A 22,914-nucleotide genomic window follows, 5' to 3' on the forward strand; every position below is an offset into this window, starting at 1 on the left:
TGCAATAAACAACACTAAGTCAGTCATGCCCCCCCCCCCCCCCCCCCCCCAACATGAAATGTTTTTCAAAGTATTTTTAAAATGTGAAGTATAAATATACATATTTTCGTGGAAACTTGCCTTTTGTTTGCTGCTTTGGAGGCTGCTCACATCACTCTCTTTTATTTATGACTACAGCTTCCTGCTGCCTGTGCCATTTCTATTTTGTCGAGCGCCCCTGTTATCTGAAATAGACTCTTGAAACTATTGAAAAGACTCTTGAAACTATTAAAGTTTAGAGAGGAGATATTGCTTTACTTGGTGCTAGGTGGTATACAGTCACCAGTCTAGCACACCATCGGATGCCTTCATCAGTCATTTATACTCACAAATATACAGGTTCCACCTATCGAATTATGTATATGTTGCTATGACCAGTTATTCTTATCCGGTCATGAGTGTTCTATTTTGCAAGGTCAGCGGTCCCTTTTGTGCATGTCTGGGGGTCTTCATTGGTCTCTGGTGGTTGTGGGCAGTGGAGTACCATTCCTCCCATGATCTTTTTAAGGTACTGACTCTATTGGGACACCAATCTGCTCATTAGTTTGCTAGATTCCTGAAGCAGATAAGGATGTTCTTGGAGGCACCTTCTTCCTGCATCTGAGTACATGTTTTGACTTACACACAGGCTTTGAAGTGATTAGTTACTAACTTGTTTTCTTTCTACCATGATTCACAATGTAGTTTCAAGGTTTTGCCCTTTTCTTGACAAATATTAGTCTGTTTCTTTATTTTAAACAACAGGTAAGCGTTACAAGCAATTAGGCCTTTGTTAGAGGCCTAGTCCTTCTGTCTACACAACATGTACATTGTTTCACACTTGCTAGGTTTTGGATCTTGGAAGTAATATATTTACACTGGGATACTTCATGAGAGCTAGAGAATGTGTGTTCCCGTGTCTGTGACTTTTTGCCAGACAGTGGCAGTATCATTGGAGAGGCAAGCCCGGCGTATACAGGGAGAGGAAAAGGCAGGAGAAAAAACTGCATTGGAAGGAGAAGCGGAGTTTGAGCTCACCACATTAGCTGGCTGCCAATCTCTTTTCAGGAAAAGACCTTTCCTAGTGTTATTTTGCAAGGTAACATAAAGGGAGTTGAAGCATTTGCTGTTAGCGTAAATACAATTTTGTTCTGTGCTTTGGTGCAAATGAAGTGATGCTCCTTCAGAGATAGAGAGGTCAATACAGGTGTCTGCTCCGAGGGCAACTGAAGTGTGTTTGCTTCTAAGGGTGGCTTGTTAAATTTTGCATCCACTAAACTTTAAATCCACTTGCTCTTCAGGATGCACATGTTTGCTATGCTTGTTACGAGAGTGGGATCTGTGTTCAGGTGCTGCATCTACTTTAAGCATACTGCCAGACCAGCTTCTCTTTATATACTGCATTTTGTTTTCTCTGTGATTGAAATGTTTCTTCTTAGTATCTCATTTAATTTGTAAATACACTGGCTTAGGGACTGCTCATTGTATATAAACACTGAATAGCACAAGTCCTGAGCATGGCTGTCAGAGATGGGAAAGGAAAGGGTTAAGACATGGCAATGAATTGAATAGGATGGCATGTAAGGTATGTTACTTTCTCAAAGTGTGTTGACTTGGAGTTCTTCTTGGAGTGGGGAAAGAAAGAGGAAAGTGTTTTTGTGGTATGAAATAAGAGAAAAGACTTTCTCTGAATGTTATTTTCACATTTTAGGAATCAATATACTTCCTAATTCTTTATGCTGGAGTCTAATAATCTCTCTCTTGCCTTTCTAGGGCTTTAAGTGTCTTTGCTGGTTTTTATCTAGTGAAAGAAATGACTGTTGCTCCTTCGTCTTCTCTTCCACTGTGCTGTTTCAGGTTTCTACGGGCACCATGCGACACCGAAGAAATGGCACTTTTGAGAGTTCCAGGCTGCTCTATTCTAGCATGTCTCGCAGCATAGATGTGTCCTGCAGTGATGCTGTGAGTACATCCTTGTAAGCTTGCGTATTGTCTTGGGAGTGGGTCACAGTGGTATGAACTAGGTGATGTCAGGAGAAGGATGGTCGATTTGTCAGTTTTCACTTTCTGGAGAAGTTTTCCTAGGTAGTGACACTTCAAGCTGTAGCAGTGGTTTGTTGATATGGTGAAACTCTAAGGATGTATTGCATTCCTTTTGATCCCTGTAACTCTTTATTGTACATTCTTAGTCAGTTCTGTTTTTAAATCCTTTTTCATGTTTCAGTTACAGACAAATCCTCTGTCTCTATAAAGAAGAATCTCAATCTCTTCACACGACTTGATGACCAAGGCAGCCAACATATAATTATGTTACACATCCCTTTTAAGCCTCAATGATTTGCTAATCATAGCGATTGTCTGGCAGATTTCTTGTTTCTGATGGGCTTGAAAGAGGCCTAATGACTAACTCTTAAGTCTTGAGCAAGTAGTTGCCCCTCCCTTTTATTTTTTTGGTCTTGAATCATTGTGGCTTTCACTGGCTAATTATGTTCTCTTTCATTTTCTTGGTTTGGATATTATACCTTTCATGCTTTTCTACTTGGCATAACTTCCTCTAACTGCTGTTTTAACTAGAAGTGTTCTGTCAAAATGGTAAACTAAATTATAGCTGTATGTCTTCCCAAGCTAAATCTTGGCTTGCAAATCCAACAGAACCGCCAAACCTCCAAATCTTTATCAGCAAGCGAGAAATTTTTTCACTTTCCTAGCTTGTAGAGGCAGATGAGGAATGAATTTGCATCTTCCAAATTTGAAAGCTTCCCCTGTGCTTGTGGAGTTTCATGGTTGATATGAGAGTTAATGGTTAAACCAGCTGGAGAGACTTTGCATTCCACTGAGCTTGCATAAAGCATGACTTCAAGTTCTTCAGGTCTCCTGCTGGGGTCTTCTTGTGTTGAATCAAAATAGCCCCTAACGGTTTTTTTTTTGTTGTTGTCCCCGCCCCCTCCTTCTTGGGAAGAAACAGTGTTTGCCATAGTCTTTTAAGCAGTGTCTGGAGCACTTAACCACTGTTTTGAAAAATATTGTCAGTTCTGTAAGTTATTTGGAAACATGTCAGCACGTGCAAATGGGAATGCTCTATAATATACAGCTACCTGTATTGTGCCACTGGATTAAAGTAAGACATTATATATATATATATATATATGTGGGTCTTTTCGATTAAAAGCTGCAATTAAAACTGGTTCTCCAGCAACTCTTAGGGCATTAGATCTGTTTCACTGTTCAGCTTCTTTGGTTTGGAGGGGCAGAAACCATACCTTTTGCCTGTTTAATGTATATTGTGCTGACAGATTTAAAAATGTTGATGTCACATGTTTTGGAATGCCTATTTGTGATTTTTGGTAGTCTTTTGTGTCCTGTCACTGCTTTCTAGTTGCCTCCCACCATCCATTTTGAGAAAGGAGACTTATGGGTTTACACTACTTTTCTTCGTATTTAACCTGACTGTGCTGTTACTGAGGTTTCTTTTGTTTTATGAGTTATTGGAAGTAATCTTTTAAAATTTATTTTCAAGGACTTGGCCAACTTCATCCAAGAAAATTTTAAGAAGAGAGAATGTGTCTTTTTTACAAAAGACAACAAGTCAACGTAAGGAGACATTTTTCTCTTGTTTAACAGGCATTGGGGGGCTGGGAGCTGAGGGTATTTCTGCCTCCTGAGCCAGGGATTGGGCGGGTAGCAAACATTTTAGTGTTTTTTGGGATTTTTTTGTTTGTTTTTTTAAGAGTCTGAATCTAGCAGTGCAACCTCACTTCAGTCTTATTTATGCAACTCGTTTTGTTGTCACTGCTTGTTTGGCTCGTTTGTGTACGCCTGGGGTATTCTGCAGTTGTCAAAAACCTGGAAGTGTGACGGTTGGGCAGGGGCCCTGGAGTGCTTCTTTCAGCTCTAGACCAGTGTTCTCCAAACTGTTTTGATGGCACACTCCACCAGTAAAAAATTTTGATTATACCGCCAATTATATGTTTACTTCTAAACTGTATGCATCTACTGCTGTAATAATATTATGTACATAATAAAATGCACCCAAAAATACCAATAAAAAAAGGATGAGATAAACATGATGTAAACACTATTTTTAATTTTTTAAATGTTTATTTAATGCACCCCCCCACTTAGGAGACTACTGCTCTAGACTGTCTGGAGTTATTGCAAAAACTGGAAATATATCAGTTTGAGATACTCCACAAGTAACTTGATGCAAAGCTAGGGGCCTGCCCTTCATGCTAACGCTGTCAGCATGCATTCCAGCAGCTCTGCGGAAGGGCTTTAATATAGAATTCCCAATTTGAAGCATAATTCTAGCAATATATAGGTGCTTTTAGGGATGAAGTACAAGCACTGGTATTGGTGTATAACAACATATGTATGTATCAGAGGTCTGCATAATCTGAAATTTTCATTTTAAACCCAGATCACAAATTCCATGAACAAGCGTTTGCAGCAGAGACACAGTCAATAGGTTTTGCTCAGGCAGATGTTCTCTCAAGACAGATTATACTTGCTCTGTTTTCAGGCACAAGTACTTATACAATACAAGTTCAAGGATCATAACATTGCTTTTGGTTTTGGTTGTTTTTTTGTCATCTCAGGAGAAAAGTGATCAAACTAATGCAGCTGTAGAGGTCCTAATATAGAGCTTTGAGGACTCTCAATAACCCCATTCTCCTCTGAAGCTGGGAGGAAAAATGCCTTGGAGAGAGAGAAGGAGGGAAATTAGTCTCGTTTCAGAAAGTCTTAGTTAAGGTCCTCTTCTGCCATCTAAAATGGGATGTCTGGCAAAGGACCAACAAAGGATGGGAGAGCTGGTTCTTACCAGCTTCTCTTCCTACAAGCCCACTGGGAAAGGATTGCAAGTTGTACTTGATACTTGCTGGGGTTTTTTATATCTCTATTTTTAAGGTAAGCTAGCTCTATTTCCAAGTTACAGCAGAGCAGAAGAAACTGTAAGTTTTTTCTCCTTCAGAGAGGCATGCTGTGACTTACCTTTGCAGCAATCTTCACAGGACGACATTACTCAACCTCATGTTTGCAGTCTGCAAGCTAACTGTAAAGGTCACTATAAGAACACAAATTAATGTTCTCATCTTAATCTTTTTGGGCTGATATTTTTTTTTTTAATACATTCGCTCCCTTATATTGCTAAATTTCACGGTGCTGCTAATAGCATTGTTCCTCTTACTTTCTCTGTCCACCCACTTTTTTTGTGCTGTTAGCAAAACTAACACTGGGCAAGTATTTTCCTGATGTTGCTTGTTAACTTGAGTGTAGGGGCCATGCTTGCTTCCTCTTAATGCTGTTGACGTTGCTTACTGCGCTTGGCTGACTGCAGTTGTCAGTCTATCTTCTTTTTCATAAGCAATGACCCCTTCTCCGTGCCTTCTGAAGAAGCAGAGATATAGGCTATGCAGAAGATTTCATGGATTGTGCTGCAGCTTTACCTAGGAAAGGAGTTCTCCTAGCTTTCCCAACTAGTCCTGCACAACCAAAGTGCAGGTTCTTCCTCCCCTTGATGCAATTTCAGTATTGGTGAGGAGGTAGTGACTGCACGCCATGCCATGCAGCAGACGGGTGGTGGTGGGGCAAATGTGTGAGGAACACAGCAAGCTGCCTGCAAAATCTACTCAGAGACCAGATGTCCATTCCCTCTCAATATGAATGTCTTGCGTGCGCTTAGACACCACCCTGACTTTGCATTACACTTAGTAATCATCTTGGTGATCTCTGCATATCTGGTTGAGGGCACAAAAAGGGAAATAAACCATTTGTAAGCATTAGGTTAGCAGCAGGTGAGGTCACTTCTGGAGATGTCTGATGCCGAATTCTGGTTCATTTTCTCCGTTTCTGTGCATAGTTGAAGGGTTTCAAATTAAACTGCTGGTGACCTTTCTTGGTTTGTGATAATGAAAGAAGTCATATAGGTAAGGCCCATCCAGAAGTGTCAGCTCATCTCTCAGCACAGACTGGTTCCTGAGGTGTGCCCCACTCCATTGCCCAGTGCTGGACAGGAGCAGGTTATAGGGGGAGGAAGTATGATTAGGTGCCAGTTGGTTCCACTCAGATGCTAATTTTTCATGGAGCAAATCCCAGTATGGTCCCATGCGCAACTGGTTCCATAACTGCACCTGCTGCTTAACTTGTTGAGTTGTGTTGGTACAACCTTGCTCACGGACTTTGCACTTGATGTGACTGCTACTGTAGGCAGCCTGTATTTCACAAGCTCCAGGTTTGTTGCAGAATAACAATTCTTGGAAATGTCCTGACTAAGCAGAAGTTTTGAAGGTGGCGTCAGCTGTGAAAAATGCCTGTCTCTTGTTAATAAACGTACCAGAGCTTTCTTTTCTGTGCTCAGGATAACTGTGTGGTTTTATGTCTACTCATTCTTTTTTCAGGGGTAACTTATGTAAATGTGGATACCTTGAAAATCAACACATAGAGGGCACTCAGATTAATACCAATGAAAAATGGAACTACAAGAAGCACACAAAGGAACTTCCTACTGATGCCTTTGGAGACATTCAGTTTGAAAACATGGGAAAAAGAGGAAAAGTAAGTGATTGTACTAAGAGTATACATCAGGCCCCTGTTGGGTGAGCTGTACGCAGAGTCCTGAACCCAGGGAATGTGAAGCTAAAGTCAGTTTTATTCTAATAGGAATAGAAGGAGACAAGCTGGTTTCTCGAGCCCTGAAAATGTGCAACAAAGAATATGTTTTTCTGTGTTATTTGTTTCATTGGCTGATAAGAGTGAAAAGAATGTTTCCGGGCATGGCAGAAGAATAGGTGAATGAGGGTGATGCTCAATTATTTATTTATTTTTTTTTCCATGTAGTTAGTTTTATTGTAATCGGCCTGTAATACAATTCTGAAGGTCTTGGGCTAGGAGGAAATAATTTTAAACTAGATCTGTGATGTCTCTCACTGGGACTTTGTACTCTGACTGTATCAGTGTGCAGTTACAGTGGCCATTTTGTGGTCCCTGTCTATACTGAGGTGTCATGGTGTTGAGAAGCAACTTAGTAGCAGTTTACCCATCTTTAGTGGTGAACAAGTGCCTGAACGATCAAGCTCCTGTTAAAGATGCTTTGTTCCTGACAGTCTAACACCAAGAGAAGCCTGTTTTTTGGAACATTGCTGCTTTCCAGTGTGGACTAACCTATGCTTTAGAAAGAAAATGCTGAGAGAGTGCGTATCAGTGCAACTCTTGGGACAGGAGCATGTGTAACACTCTTTGCCTTTGAAGGTGCAGTGGGATCCATGAAGGGATAACCATAGAGGTTTCATATCTGTAGGGGTGTAAGACCTCTCTTCGGAGGATCTATACTCTTCAGTGCAGAAGCTTGTATGTACCCGCTTTTTACTCCATAAAATCACCACTCGTGCTTTGTAATGGCTTTAATGTTGCACGGTGTGTCGTCTAACACCTGCCTACAGAGCTTGCTGACCTATATTCCCTTCCTCCCCAGCAGTTTTATGTGCAGATCATCACAGCCTGCAGATGTACAGTGCTCCTTTCCATGCAGTCTTATCTTGGGCCTTAGACTGGATAATCTGAAGGATCTTGTGGGACGTTGGAATGGGGCTTGTGTATCCCACACCCTCATAGAGTAACTTTGTTTGGAAGGGCTCTCTGGAGTTTTCTAGCCAAAACTTTTGCTTAAAGCATATCCACGTAGACTAGCTTGCTTGGGCCCGTAACCAATTGAATATTGAGTATTTCCCAGGGTGGAGATCCTACAATGACAGTAAATTCAACTGGGATGCAAGATGTCAAGGGAACTTCAGAGGTTTTATTCTGTTTAGTGCGGTTTTTTCCTTGTGTTTTTCCTTGGTGTAGGGACAGTGGAGGGGTGGGAAGAAGAAAATAGCTGGTGTTGCTGTTTCTGATGATTTATACTGATCCTGAGTGAGGAATCACATGTGGCTGAGCTCATCTCCCTCTTCTAAATGACTGATATTTACTGCCAGTGCAGCTTACTTGAGATGATAAAATAAGAGGAAAATCAGAGCATGTTATGTAAATTAATTCGGTGGTTTTTTAATGCAAAGTAGCAGAAACAAGAGGCATTTTAGTGGGAAATAAGACTGAAGGTTTTGAATCATGTTTAAACAGATCCAAGCACTTCACACATTTCTTGATATGCATGTTTTACCTTCATACTACTGTGCTGTAAGCTGCAGTGTACCTTTACTGAAAGAAGAAATGGTTCACTCTGTTGCAACGTTTTTGAGTTCTCAAAGCTTAAATGTTCTATCCTTAGCCGATGTCCCCCTTCCCACCTTGGAAATCAGTTTGTGTGCTCACAGTCGTTTCACGAGGACCCTCAAGGCCACTGTGCATGTTTCAGAGCATATTTTGTTAAAATACTGCATATAAGTCTCCTAATCCATCCCATCAGCATGTTGGCTGGAGTTACATCTCTGTTCCACATTCTCATTCCCTATACTGCAAGGCACCTGCTGGTTTTAAACATTGCAAAATATCTTTCCTTGATCTCATGCATGGTGGGGAGGACTTCAAACCCGAGGTAACCTAAGAATTGTGAAGTATTATCAGTGAAGGATGGGAAGTTTTTATACCTTCTATAGTGTTTTTTAGGACAGGTGAGTCCTAAGAAGTTCTGAGCCAAAATTAGACATGAACAGACCAATAAAAACTCTACAGTGTCTAAGTCCTGCTTGCGCGCTCTTTTTCTGCAGTGCTGCTCAGATCCTGTGACATCCAAGAACTGTTGCTGTGTTTTATGTTCTGCTAGCTATCAATCTGAACAGCCTTTCGGAGTTCGGCTGCTGAAACGCTTGGCGTGGCCTATGGTTGGGGTGCACCATCCAGCTGTACCAGGAGATGGCAACATTGTACCTCGGAGAAAGAAAGTGGCTGAGCTGGGATTCACCTGCTTGAGTAGAGTCTTGTCAAGGACTCGAGCTGTCAAGCGCCAAATGTGTAGTTGCTGGTACACCGAGTGAAACTTAGGTGTAACTGAAGAGTGTGTGCAATTATACACCTTGATTGTGTACGAGGGATTGAGATAAGCTCTATGGGCAATTCAACTTCAGCAACTTTTATTTGGTACTTTCTCTTATAGATGAAAACAAGTCATTCAACTGGAAATCTTAATGGTTGATGGGAAAAAGCAGTCAGACAGATACAAGGTGCTTTGTGTATCAGTAGGGTTTGGGAGAGATGCCTTCTAACTACAGAGCTAACAAGATTTGCCATGGGGATGACTTACTGGCTCTATGGAGTGGTTAATGTTTCTGGCAGACACTCTCTCTCCTATGGGGGACCCTCTCCTGGAAAACACTGAAGGCTTCATGTGGCTGATGCTTCTTGGAGCAGAAGCTGTAGGAGTCCCTTAGCTCTCCTGTGTAGCTGCTGGAGCCTGCTAGACTTTCCCTGTGATTTGTGCTGTTCTGAGCAAGATGCAATAACTGCTCCTGGGAACCTGTCCTGGAACAGATGAACAGATTCTTTCATTCAAGCCAAATGCCTCTCAAGATATGGACATTTCTTCCTTAAGCTAATCCCTTGGTTTTGCTCTCCTGCAAATACTGGGCAATCTATACAAAATCCCTTATGACTGAGGTCCTAGTTACTTCTTTTCATCCCCTGGTATGGGTTGTATAGCCATGAATGTCTTCCAAAAGTTCGGCACATTAAACTACTAACAGTGATGAAATTGCAAAGGGGCTCTTGAGTAGCGTAGCAAGAAAAAGCCAGGGAGCATTTTACGTAAATGGAGGCATAGTAGGTCCATCTGAAGTCAGATCATCCATCTAGTATGCTTTTTGGCATCCTTGTGCAGTGTTCAAGCTTTACTACATATTTGGTGAAGTTACGTGTTATACTTAAAATGCTCTTATGGCTATATGTTATGATAGGGACACCATGCACATGGAGCCTGGAATTTATAGTCCATTAAATTAAGACTTTAATAGTGTAATCAATACACAACTGTAATTCTTATTAGTTCACTTAGAACAATGCTACCACTAATTTACAATCTAAGCTTTAAATAGCAGTGTTACAGTTAAAGCTGTTATACTGTAAGCTCCCTCGGTGTTGTGTTCATCCTTCCAACATTCCTCTGAATCCCAAGGTCAGTGCTCTTGCCTTTCCTCTAGTGGAAGGTGTGTTGGTTGCTTGGTTGTATGGGGAGGGTCAAGGTGCTTTAGAAGAAGCAAAGACTTCATCATCACTTCACCTTTTGTCTGCTGGCTGTTTGAGTAAGCCTGTATATTAGAGAAGAAAATTAAATTTCTGGTCTGTTCCCAGCTATCACTATTTATCTCTTGCTATATTTGTTCTCTCATCTTTCTCTCGCTCAAGTACATCCGTTTGTCATGCGACACAGACTCTGAAACACTCTATGATCTCATGACCCAGCACTGGCACCTGAAAACCCCTAACCTTGTTATCTCTGTCACTGGGGGCGCAAAGAACTTTGCGCTCAAGCCCCGGATGCGCAAGATATTCAGCAGGCTGATCTACATTGCCCAGTCCAAAGGTAAAGACCTGCATATGTGTCTGTATTATTTAATTGCTGCATAGTAGTGTTGGAGAAGTAGCAGCTGAAAGGGTCAGCAGGGAAGCAGAGCATTTGCTTTGTTTCTGCTTGGCTAGTGCACTTGGGGCAAATGTGACCTAACAGGTTGGAAGTAACAGGGTTCAGAGCTAGTTGTCAGATGCCCATGATACCATAAGGTAAGTTAGGTAGTGTATCTTTTGTGTTTTTGAAGAATAATTTGAAATATTTTGATGACTAAATTCCTTTTCTCAGGTAAGGTCTTGAGAGGGGATTGCGCTGTTGTGTCTTAAAGGTAATGCAGTAGGAGGGTGGCTATTCCACTACATTCCCCCAGGTTATTGGATGTTGTCCCCAGGGGCCTGGATTTTCACAGGAGGCACGCACTACGGGCTGATGAAGTACATTGGAGAAGTGGTCAGAGACAACACCATCAGTCGGAGCTCAGAGGAGAACGTGGTGGCTATTGGCATAGCAGCCTGGGGCATGATTTCCAACCGAGAAAGTCTGATTCGCAGTGGTGATAATGACGTAAGAAACATGTATGGATTGGTGGGGAAACAAAGAGGAGACTCGGCTGTCAATTATACAGATTATGTCTCTGACTGACCGTTGCTTTCAGCAATAACAGTATCTGCGCTAGGCCGATGCTATCAGCCATGCGATGACAGGGTTGAGTGGTTAGTTAAGCTCTGCTCATATGTCTGGTAATAAAGCAGACCTGAGCAGGATGTTTTCCAGTGCAGTGCTTGTGTGGAAGCACATCTGTCAACTGAGCCTGAGCTACTGTGTCCTAAACGATTCAACCTGGGGCTAGCTTTTCTTCAGAGTACCTAGCAGCGAGACAAATCTTTGGGTGCTCTTCCCAGAACAGGAGTGTTCTCATGTTCAAGATGGTTGCACACATCAGGCCTGGTGGGAAGGATTTCAACTGTGGGCTTGGCTTGTCTGCATTGAAGTTCAGCTACTCTTTCACAATTGTTATAGCTGCTGTGAAATCGCTACACAGTAGCCCATAGTGGGGATTCCCATGAGCTAAGACACGTTGTACCTGCTGCTGTTTTGGCTCTTGCTCATTGATAGTATTGTCCTGTCTGTCAGATACCCTTGCCTTATGTCCACTAGATGTTAATAGAAGATGTCTAAAAAACATCCTGCTAGATAAATAAAAGCACTTTATTTTACTGAGGGCTCTAAAGAGCTTTGAGGGTTGAACTAGACTATCTCAAGAGGTCCCTTCCAACCTGAAAAAATCTGTGATTCTGTGAGGTGTTTGAAGTCAGTTTGTCACAGCTTTAGTGTTTCTGGTGGCTGAAGGAAGCATGCACTGCTTAACAGGATCTCTGAAAAGACTAGGCTGTTGCTAAGAAATTCCACTGTTCCCTTGGATGAGGTGAAGTTACGAGAGGATCATGGCAAGTCAGGCTACTCTTGTAAAGAGAAATTTTCTCTGCAAATATTCATGCTGTTCTCTTGTATGGGGTTTGTCTCGCTGTGTTCTGTTGCTGTGGGGATTGCCAGTGAGCAGTGTCCTGAGTCAGGAAATTTGGACTCCTAACTCATGAGGAATAGTGGGTGGCTAGGGATTCAGCTGGCTTGTCCTTGAAAGCTTGTGCATGCTCTGCCCTTGGATCTCTGTTAAACACTGTGCTTGTGCTTCTAGGGCTACTATTTGGCCCACTACATAATGGATGATCTCAAGAGAGACCCCCTCTATTGCCTGGATAATAATCACACCCATCTCTTACTGGTTGATAATGGCACCCACGGGCACCCGACGATAGAGGCAAAAGTGCGAACTCAGTTAGAAAAGTACATTTCGGAGAGGGTTATCCCAGGTAGGTGCAGGCATCAGGTTGCAGTTGTTCTCCTTTGTCCTTGCATGCTTTGGGTCTGATGCACAGTGGTTTTTCTGGGAACAAAAGAGTAATGGTAGCATCCCTTGGATGCTGAGCTGGAAGGGATGCGTTAACTGCATTGCGCTTTCAGGAACAACCAGCCCTCTTCAGAGCAATACCCCTCCCCTCATCTCCCTTCCTTTTACTGTGTCCCACAAAGAACTATTGTCACATAATGATCCATTTCAGACATACAGACCTTCCCTCCCTTCTTGTTGCACTAGATGTTGCACACTGACCCTTCTGCATACTTCCAACCTGACACTGAATTCCAGGTAGTTGAAGCACAACTACACAGGAGCTGAAATTAGGCTCCTCCCAAAATATTCATTTGTCAAGGTGATTGATCAATCTGCAACCTGCTCCTAAATAATTTTTTTCAGCCCCTTCTTTGTCAAAATGGGAAAAAAACAAAAGCCTTGACAGGAAATTCTTAGTTAAGAGTTTTTTCGTTGGATATTTTTAGAGGGGTGGGGCAGGCATATGGTTTTTGTTTTGGTTTGTTTTCCTGTGTACCTCATGTGAAACATACTTGCTGTTAGCCATGAGAAAGCATGCAGAATCATTACACAATTTGATATGCCTCTTAAACACTAGCTCCTAGAGTTATGGGATTCTTAGCTTTCCTTTACAATTGAACGTGTTAAGTCAAAGGTTCTGAATCTTCGACTTGTGATTAAAACCTTACACCTAGACTCAAAATGGTCAAAGCAGTAGGTAAATACAATAAAATGATGTTTTGGGGACTTTGGATCTAGTAAAAATTATGATTGTTAGGAGGAAAAAAGCATCTGTTGGAGAAGGGTGTCTGAAGCCAGCTATCCAGAATGTTAGGCAAAACTGAGTTTTCATTAAAGATGGGAAAAGCTGTTAATAGATTTGGCAAAATCAACAGTAAACTAGTATCAGTGTTTCCATGAACTGCTCTGAAATTTTTTTCATTGTACTCAGGAAAAATAAGTTGTTCAAACTGCATTAATGGGTTGAATCTTTTTCCTTTTTTTTTTTTGGCGTGTTTCACAGAATCTAATTATGGTGGGAAGATTCCAATTGTGTGTTTTGCCCAAGGTGGAGGGAAGGAGACTTTGAAAGTAAGTTATTTCTTTTACTTATTTCCAGGAGCGACAGTAAGGACATTGCTGTAATTTAAGACAGATAACTCCACAAGCAAGTTGACAAAGTAGATAGTCCAATTGTTTACTGAAGCTTGCCTGGCACTTGCTGTAGAAAGACTATACTTGCATTTGCGTTTAAGGTTATGAAATCTGTTTCAGTTAAAATTTTCTGTGCAAAGTTTCTACCTCAGGCTGACATCCTGGAAAACTGTTGGCTGGGACAGTTCAGTTGTCTCAGTTCTTCCATAACAAGTCCAGCACAAATATGTTTGTTTCTTTTGTGTTTATCTGAGCAGCAATTATAACAGTCTTAGCCATGTAGCTCTTGATCCTTTTTGTATGAATTTGCCTAAACTTCGGTTTGGGAAAACTTGGCTTGCCCATGCTCAGTGGAGATTACTGCTTGCTTGTAATATACAGAGAAAATCAGCTGTGCTGGAGATATTCCAGCTCAGAGCTTGCTTGAACTGACTTGTGATTGCTGCTCCTGAGAACTGTGGGACACCTAGTTTAAATCTAGGCAGGTGAGCAAGGCAGGAGGGCTCTGCTTACTCTGACCCTTCTAAGCCTGGAAAGGGAGGAAGCAGACATCACCTTCAAAGAGATGACAGGTAGGAAAAGGGTGAACAGAACAGAGAAGATGGAAAGAATTTTCTTGGAATGGGATGTCTGAGTGACACTGAGGAAAGGGGGAAAAAGAGAGGACTTCTATATCCGTCTCAGTGTTAAAAACCAGGATTGTTACTTCCCCCTCCACCTTGCAAAAGTGAAGATGAGTGGCCTGAGTGAGGAGGGTGTGCCTGAGGGAGCAAAGGGACCTGGCACCAGGTAATTCCAAGTGAGGGGATGTGCAGTCAGGCTGTGTGGGAAAGGAACAGTAATAGCGAGGACGAGATGGCTCTGCCTAACAGCAGGAAGAGCTGGTGTAGCCTGTGCTGAAGGACCTTGAGAAAGAGCTGGGAAGGGGGGTGGATTTTGCAAAAGGGTAAGCTGCAATGAAGAGAGGATGTCAGAGTCTGAGTCAGTAAAATTGAAGCGGGGTGGTACTTATAACTATTTCTTTTGAAGGGGTGGTCTTGATACTACCTGTTCTGAGCAGAGCTATGCTGTTAATATTGAGGCTAATCAAACTATTTTGCTTGTCAGGATGACAAACAATTGTGAATTCAAATCACAGTCTCTGTTACCACTTCATTACTAACATTAGTCAATTACTCTGAACCACTCTGACATTTCCGATTGCTAGCCCAGCCCCCATGTATGTTTTCTGGGTGTTTTGGTTCCATTCATGTGGTTAATTTTAGCTTTGCCCACAGGTAGGTTGTAGGTGAATACAGATGCAGAGTTCGGTGTGTTAATCAGAGGTCATAAGATGAAGTGAAGCATCCGTTCAGGCTTCAGAGCAAAGCTTTGCTGAAAATGACATGTTGAATATGCACATTTCCTTTTAGCTCCAAACTGCCAACGTTTAAGAGAGGATTTGGCCATAGCTGAAGGAGCTGTTCCCATATGCCGTGCAGGTAGTTAGTTGGGCAGCCCTGTGGTGGTTACACATATATTATGGAGAGACCTTGAACCCACTGTTAAGAAACGATGCATAACACAGACTTACTAGCTATCTAATCAGAATGCAGAAAAGCCTTGTTAAATCAAATGCATAAATCCTAGCAAGAGGTTCCTCTGAAAAGTAACTGGATGATAGTTCAACTAAGGGTCCATGCCAGTCTCTTGCCTATTTATTGGTGTTAGTAGTACACGGAGACATTTGTGTCTGCCTTCTTGCTTATTTGTAGGTGAAGCCATTTCTCAGGGAGTAAATTGAGTCTCTGATCAGCCCCAAGTGACACAGCAGGGTACATGCTGTGGATGTCTGTCCTTGCCATGCCTTGGTCTTAGCGGTGTTGGCCAGGAAAGGCTCCCTCTTTCTCAGCTTCTGTGACTTGGTGCATGATGACAGGAATCAGCTTTAGCAGAGGAGCAGTAAAACTGTTTCAAGCTTCTCTTTTAAACTCCCTGTGATATAAAACATGCACTTTAGCTGGACCCTTCTTAAGAAAACCACTTTGACCTAGCTGGTAAGAAAAAAAATCTTGCTGTTGTCAGGGACCCGCTATCCAACTGATGGGAGTAATGAGCTCGCCGTTTTGATGACTTCGAGTTAATTCTTTTTTGTTGTCCTGAAACTGTCTCTTCAGATAGCTAGTAGATGTTCTGTCTTTCCAATGGCTGATGGTAACTTGCATTGACTCCTTTTGTACAATTTCCTGGCAGACAGCTTAAATTCTGGTGACTTGTTCTCAATGGTAGTGATGCAAATGAAATAAATGTCTCCTGTTGTGGTCTTTGCAACAGGAGTGTTAATGGTCATTACATCATTATTTGAATGCCTTTTTTCTTGCTGATAAGCTGTGTAAAACATTGTTGCATGAGCTACTTGGAGAGGTTTGATGTTCTCATGATGCTGCAGAACTGACCTCTATGTAAAAGGCTGCTGCTTGAGTCTCTAGCAAATAAAGCCAGGGCTCTTGTACTCAGCTGTGGTGTTACTTGGGCAATGCTGCACCATAAAAGAACAGTGACTGTAGCTAGGCAGTGTCATAACGGGTCCTGAATGCCATTTCCACTGGGCAATTTTCCTGATCTGCTAATCACCTCTAAAATTTGGCAGATGGTGATTTCTGTCCCTCAGTTTCTCTGGGGCTCTTCGCAGCCCTCTGTCATTAGATGAATGCTGTTTTAAAGAGCTGTTGTTGGTAAGGTGTCAGTGGGTAGTAACAAAAATACTGCTCTGGACCGTGGGTTTCTGTTTTTCTTGCCAAAGTCAAACCTACAATCTCTAGGCTTTCTTACTGAATAACACAGTCATGCTTCAAGTGATCACCTCTCTGTCTCTGTCTCCCCAGTCTATCAATGTGGCCATCAAGAGTAAGATTCCCTGTGTTGTGGTAGAAGGCTCTGGCCGGATTGCTGATGTTATTGCTAGCTTGGTGGAGGCAAAAGGCACTCTTGCTTCTTCATGTATCAAGGAGAGCTTGCTCAGGTATCTGCCTCGCACCATTTCAAGACTCTCGGAAGAGGAGACTGAAAGCTGGATCAAATGGGTAAGTGTCTGCTACCGCAGGGAGCTAGCAAGGCTGAAAGTGGGGGAAGGGTAGGGGAAACAGGAGATCAGGAGCAGCTAGTGACTTCCAAACCAGGGATGTTGCTATACCCATAGGATGTACAGGCTACTTGCTGTGATGTATCGACGGAGATTTAAAAAAAAAAAAAAAAAAATTAAAAATTGTCTTATAGATATTGGAACAAAAGGAGTGGGGGATTGCAATCTTTTGGGAAGGCAACACATGTCTAGGCACAGGAGAGCTAAGACCAGATGTTTTGTAACTGTCTGCTCCCTGCATGCTTGTGATTGCTCTGGAGCACTGGCTGCTGGATGTGTGTCTCTGCTGATGTGCTGGTTGGTGTTGCAGTTTGTTTGTGTGCCTTGTGAAGATGAAGAAACTGGAGATGTGCTGAATCAGGCCTCACACTGCTAAATCCTGCTGAATTGGTCAGAGAGAAAGGATTATCACTGCTACCCCATGGACTTTCAAATTGTAGCAATTCTACTTCAGGATTTTCTCATTTGTTCCAAAAGTTCTTGTCTGTCTTCCTGCATCCCTTAAGATACTGGACAGGACAGGTTTCCCTTACAGACTAGAAGTGGGACGTTTAGTACCAGAGGCTTACTTGGTCAGTATTTTACCATAGCAGCATCCCTACGCCATCTCCATTGGGACTCTGTTATCACGACTTACTAGTACTGTGTACGTGGGATGCAGCTGAAGGTACAAGTCTGTACATACATCAGCAATATCTTCTTTTGCTGCTCTTTGACCAGAGGTAGAGCCTTCAGGATGTGGTCACTGTTGTGATCCCCTATGTAACTCTTCATTAAGAGAGTTGTTTTCTGGAGACTGGGGACACTGGAGAAGTAAGGAAAGCATCTGTGATCTTGGGTTGCTCAGGCCACTCTCAGGAAGCTGTTGTAACCCTCTGGTTACCCAGCCTTCAGGTGGATCTGTTTTCAGATATACTTCCGCTCTCCTTAATAGGGACAGAAAAAAAATAGAGCTCCAGAAAAATGGTAGTGTTCTGTTATTTTTCAGAAGTCTCAGTTCCAAGAACACTTCAGCTCAGTGAACAATCCATTAACTTGAGCTAATTGACTTTCTCAATTAACTGCCCAATGCTTTATCCTGGGGTCTGATTCTGTTTACCTCTCTTTGTTAATTATTTCCTACCTGTGCTTACAGTGGGGATCAGGGAATGGGGAGTGATTGAATATTCAAACCTTGGCTGAAGTTCATAATGGGGGATGGAAAATGTTATATTGGTTCCTGTACACTTAAGGGTCCTTCTCTCAGCTTTCTGCCCCCTGCCCTTAACTTTTTCAATTACTTTTTTTTTATGAACATACCATTGCAAGTTGTTTGCAGGTCCCAGAGAGAAATTCAAGGACTCACACTTCTGTGTGTATTTTCTTCGATATAAGCCAAGCAAAGCTTCTGTTACTGAAGGTTGAGCAGCTGTTGTTTCTGGGGAGGCCTGAGTCAAATCTCTTGGTCAGAGTTTGGCAGAGTGAGTCCGTGGGACAACCTGTAAGTTCCACTGGGCAACCTGCTCCATTTGACCCTGTTTTGAGCAGTGGGATTGGAATAGATCTCCAGAGCTACCTTCTAATGTCAAAAATTTTCTGCTTCTGTGATAAGCTTACAGGAAAAAGAGCAGGAATAGGGCATGGACTTTTGCAAACAGTCCTGCAGAAACCGCGTCTGAACTGGCACTTTGAGTCTGAGAGATGTGGTGTCCAAACCTGAAGAGGAAGAACTGCCCTCTAAGCAGACCATGAGCCTCTACTTTCTAGAAGCAGCCTTGCACGTGGGGAGTGTGTAGCTGCTGAATGTAGTTTTCCCTGTTTGGTCACCTGGCCACACTCCTTGCAGCTTCTGCTGTGCTGCATTGGAGTGTACCTCCTCCTGCAGTCAAGAATGGCTGAGGTTATTTATTTTCTATGTGCTAGAATGGAAGGACCTTTATAAGGCTTTGTTACATGAGAAGTGATCTCTGGTTTTGACAAAACACAAGGGGGTAGAAACTGTTCTCTAATAAACTGCTAGACATTTGTTGAAACTTGCAGTGTCACAATCTGTTTGTGGGTGTTTTTTTTTTTATGAGTAGTTTTTGGTTACTGAGATGTATCTTTTTGGTTATGATGTTCTGCATAGGGGAATCACAGCTATCTGGTGTATGTTCAGGCGAAAATTAAATTTGTACTTCGGTGACTTTAAAACAAATCTCATTATCTACTATCTGGACTTGATTAAATTCTAACTGTACGTGGAAACAAGAGTGATGAGAAGCAGAAATTTCTTTTACAGATGCTGTAGGAGATCAACTACTAAACAGCCTAGATTGCTTTGAAATGGAACTTTGCCTTTTTGTAGATCAAAGAAGTCCTTGAGAATCCTCATTTGCTGACAGTTATCAAAATAGAAGAAGCTGGAGATGAAGTTGTGAGCAATGCCATTTCTTTTGCTCTGTACAAAGGCAAGTAATTATTTTTCTGTTTTGTTATTTGGGTGGGGTTTTTAAAGTAGATAGGAAAAGATGTCTGTCTATTTTCTAGAACAGCTTTCCTTAAGCACTGCTGTCTCTCTAGAGTTAAGCCTCTGCTACAGTGTGGAGCTTGTCTTCATTTGAAGTGGTGTGGACAGGCTACAACAGCATTATGGGATTTGTTAGTGTGGGTGAGATGGAAACCCAGTCCAGACAATTGGGAAGGAGTTTAACAGAGCTTTGGGGATGCTGGGACAGCATCTTTGAGAGCTTCACACAAGTATGCAACACAACAAGGAGTCAGGAAGCCAAGCAAAAGTTCTTTTCTGGTTATACTGCAGAAGTAGATTGCTCAGCATTGTGCAATGTCAAAATCAAGTATCTTTTGATATATATGTGGATTGAAGAGGTTCGACCAGCATGTAGCACAGAGAAGTATCCAGTTAATTAACACTCCGTGTGCAGGGCTGCTTCCTAACTCTTTCAAATCCCAGGGACTTGCTACCATGAGCTTTCTACTACTCCAGCAGAGCAGAACTGGTACTCAGTGGAGGTTGCTGGGCTGACCTTGTTTTCCTGTCTGTGCATGAAGAAAGCCTATGAATTTCTCCTATGTTACAGCTTCTCCTGACACTTGTGCAGGGCCCCGTTGGGAACCCTGCAAAATTTCTTTTGGGTAGAGGATGCAGGACACTGAGGAGCCTGAAAGAAGAAATGTGCTGATTTTTGTTGATGAGGTGCTCCTAGCAGCTCGTTTGTGGCTATATTGGACCATAAATATGTCTCTAAGCCTTCAGAATCCTCTGAAACCCAGTCAGGAAGCTGTGTGTGAGTCTAGGGGAAAACACTTGATAGGAGTCTTGTAAGGTAGAGTGTGAAAAGCAGAGACAAATAAGTATGCCCAGAAGCTCTTCTGTCTCTGGTCTTTTACCTAGAGGATTGTTCCTCCTCTGCAGCTTTCAGCACCAATGAACATGACAGAGATAACTGGAATGGGCAGCTGAAACTGCTGCTGGAGTGGAACCAGTTGGACCTGGCCAGTGATGAGATCTTCACCAATGACCGGAACTGGGAGGTACAGACCACTTCTGAGTACAGTGGCATGAGACAGGGCAGCAGTGGGAAGAGAGACATCATAACAGCAGCCACTATGTCACCACCTCAACCTCTGTGATAAGTAAGGGTGTCTATTCCTCCTTGCGCTGGTGTCGCTGATTGCAAAGGTTATCTGCCCATGCTAGAATTAGTCTAGGCCATCCAACAACTGCAATTGCAAACAGAAGAAACTGATTCTGACGAAAATGTGGCAACGTGAAGGAACACATCAGTTAGCCAGATGTGTCAGACCCTTAAGTAAGCTTTACATGTCTCACATGCTCTCTGACATTTGCTTTTCCATTTCTTCCTAGTCTGCTGACCTACAGGATGTCATGTTCACAGCCCTTGTGAAAGACAGGCCCAAATTTGTCCGTCTCTTCCTGGAAAATGGCTTGAATCTGAGGAAGTTCCTTACCACAGAGGTCCTTAGAGAACTGTACACGAACAACTTCAGCAGCCTAGTGTTCAAGAACCTGCAGATCGCAAAGAACTCCTATAACGACGCACTCCTCACATTTGTGTGGAAGATGGTTGAAGACTTCCGAAGAGGTCTCAAAAGAGATGACAAAAATAGCAAGGATGAGATGGAGATACATCTTTCAGTAAGTGATGAACAGTTTGATTGCACTGTGCATCCCCTAAAAGGGAAAAAAAGAACAAACACCCAAACAAAAATTATGTTTTGTTTCTGGTATAACAGGATTTGCTTTAACAGTCTCAGCCTTGTTTTACACAACATACTGCCCCATTTTACAAATGCACCTGAGGGTCATTTAACAACAAGAAAAATGGATGAGTTTATTTGGGTGTTGAGCTAAAATATTTTCTATTAGAGCAATCAATGCTCTAGTTACGCTTGTAATTTATACCAATATAAATTCAGAGTCTGGTACAGAGATGCCAGCTGGGCATAAGGAATTTGGACTCATTTTGGTACAGACTCTTGTATCTTAAATCTTGTTTGTTGCAAGTGTCGGGCACCTTCGGACTTTTTCATTCTCAGATAAAACCAGGCTTCTTAGTTATCACAGCACAATAGGTCCAAACATCAGATCCAGATCTGAGTTTCAAAACTGGAGCTCAGGCATCAGATAAGAAGCTCTTGAAATCACTTGTTGACTTCAGAGATGCAACTGCAACACGTGACATTTGGGGGAAACTTGGATTGAAAATGCTGGTTAGCTCTGAGAGCTTCCACCAAGGCTTGTGATTCTTAAAATTTTGTTGCTTAGGAGTCATTTTGTGATGGCTTTGCCATCCCGAGGTGCTAATTGCTCTAATGCAAAGATGATGGTATAGAAATTCCTCTCTGTTTAAGTGTCTCTGAAGTTCAGGACCTTGCTTAAACATAAAAAGCATATTGGTATAAAGTTAGTATTCCTTTTACAGGATGTTAATCTGTGTTCTCTAAACACAAAGTCAAGCTGTGAATGAGGCTATCTGAACTGCATGGGTTAGAGCAGAAAGTGACTTTAACACAAATGTCCTTTAATCCCAACTTTAGGAAAAAAAGAGAGGCTGATTCCTCCACATCAAATAGGAAAATATAAGGCTTTAATATAAATACAAAATATAACCTAACTTAGATTAGGTTGCGGCAAGTGCCAGATAGCTAAAAGAGAGGATTGATGGGCTGGCTGTAAAAGGAAGAAAATACGACAACAGGAGAGCGGCAGGCTAGAATTTGTTCCAGTTGAAACCAGTTTGGTGAGCTTAGGTGTAAGGAGTTGTTGCTCTTTCTTTCAGGATGAGTGTCCTATCACAAAGCACCCGCTGCAAGCTCTGTTTATTTGGTCAGTTCTTCAGAACAAGAAAGAGTTGTCTAAAGTCATTTGGGAGCAAGTAAGTTGATTTCTCCTTTATTCCTCTTTGCAAACAGTACAGTGGTGTTCCTTATCTTTGGTTTGTAGGCCTCTGAAGGCTCCGGATTCATCTTCAAACACAAACCCATGAAAGATAATTGCTAGATGACTCTGTAAGTAGATTTACTATTATCCATTTTGTGTTTGGGTGTGGATTTTGTACTTTCCCAATGTCATGTGTGAGTCAGCAGTCCAAGTTAGCATTCATCTATAGTTGTATGTTCTCATCTGTGTTCAAGCTTGGATGTTGAGTTCCCACCCATTCCACAATATGGATGTGTTCTGATTCCAGGTATTTGATTGGAATCCACTTCTAATTTTGATTAGACAGTACATTTAGTGATGATTGTATCAAGTACATAATTCACAGGCTGTAACTGTGAGGCTAATGCAAGCAAAGCTCCTGCTCATATTGGTCTTTGCATCTGAAACAGAGCACTTCTTCCCTGCACATGTGAATTCATGTTGGTCTGTGTGTCCAAATAAGGATGCTGCTTCCCTGCATGTGCAGGTGTTTTGAATGGAATGGACTAATGTGGTCTGGGCAGCTCTGGCTACACCCAACTGGTCCAAACTGGTGGACAGTGAAAATGGTAGCGTAGCTCATGACAGAGCAGACCCTCCTTTGTGATTCTTCAGCCAGAGATGCAAAGCTGATACATCAACTTAAACACAAGGCTTTCAGACTAGTCACAAAGCTGTAATCAAACCAGTACACTGATGGTTACCATTTGTTTTATGGAACTGGATCTTCATTTGCCAGTCTTGACTGGGAACTGAGCAGTTGCAAAAAAAAA

General features: G+C 42.2%; 1 protein-coding gene across 1 annotated transcript in view; it reads left to right on the forward strand.

Moving 5' to 3' along the window:
* Positions 1-1,863: 1,863 nt before the first annotated feature.
* The window catches only part of TRPM8 (transient receptor potential cation channel subfamily M member 8), a 42,281-nt gene continuing 21,230 nt past the window's right edge, over positions 1,864-22,914 (forward strand). The window contains exons 1-12 of the mRNA XM_009954547.2: positions 1,864-1,980; positions 3,536-3,609; positions 6,414-6,570; positions 10,351-10,528; positions 10,905-11,077; positions 12,210-12,384; positions 13,468-13,535; positions 16,463-16,660; positions 19,046-19,148; positions 20,114-20,232; positions 20,567-20,857; positions 22,002-22,097. Of these exons, the coding sequence (XP_009952849.1) occupies positions 1,891-1,980; positions 3,536-3,609; positions 6,414-6,570; positions 10,351-10,528; positions 10,905-11,077; positions 12,210-12,384; positions 13,468-13,535; positions 16,463-16,660; positions 19,046-19,148; positions 20,114-20,232; positions 20,567-20,857; positions 22,002-22,097 (1,722 nt within the window). The 5' untranslated portion in view covers positions 1,864-1,890. The remainder of the gene's footprint in view (positions 1,981-3,535; positions 3,610-6,413; positions 6,571-10,350; positions 10,529-10,904; positions 11,078-12,209; positions 12,385-13,467; positions 13,536-16,462; positions 16,661-19,045; positions 19,149-20,113; positions 20,233-20,566; positions 20,858-22,001; positions 22,098-22,914) is intronic.

Source organism: Leptosomus discolor, chromosome 5 (genome assembly GCF_034619465.1).
Source record: "Leptosomus discolor isolate bLepDis1 chromosome 5, bLepDis1.hap2, whole genome shotgun sequence".
Classification (NCBI taxonomy): domain Eukaryota; kingdom Metazoa; phylum Chordata; class Aves; order Leptosomiformes; family Leptosomidae; genus Leptosomus; species Leptosomus discolor.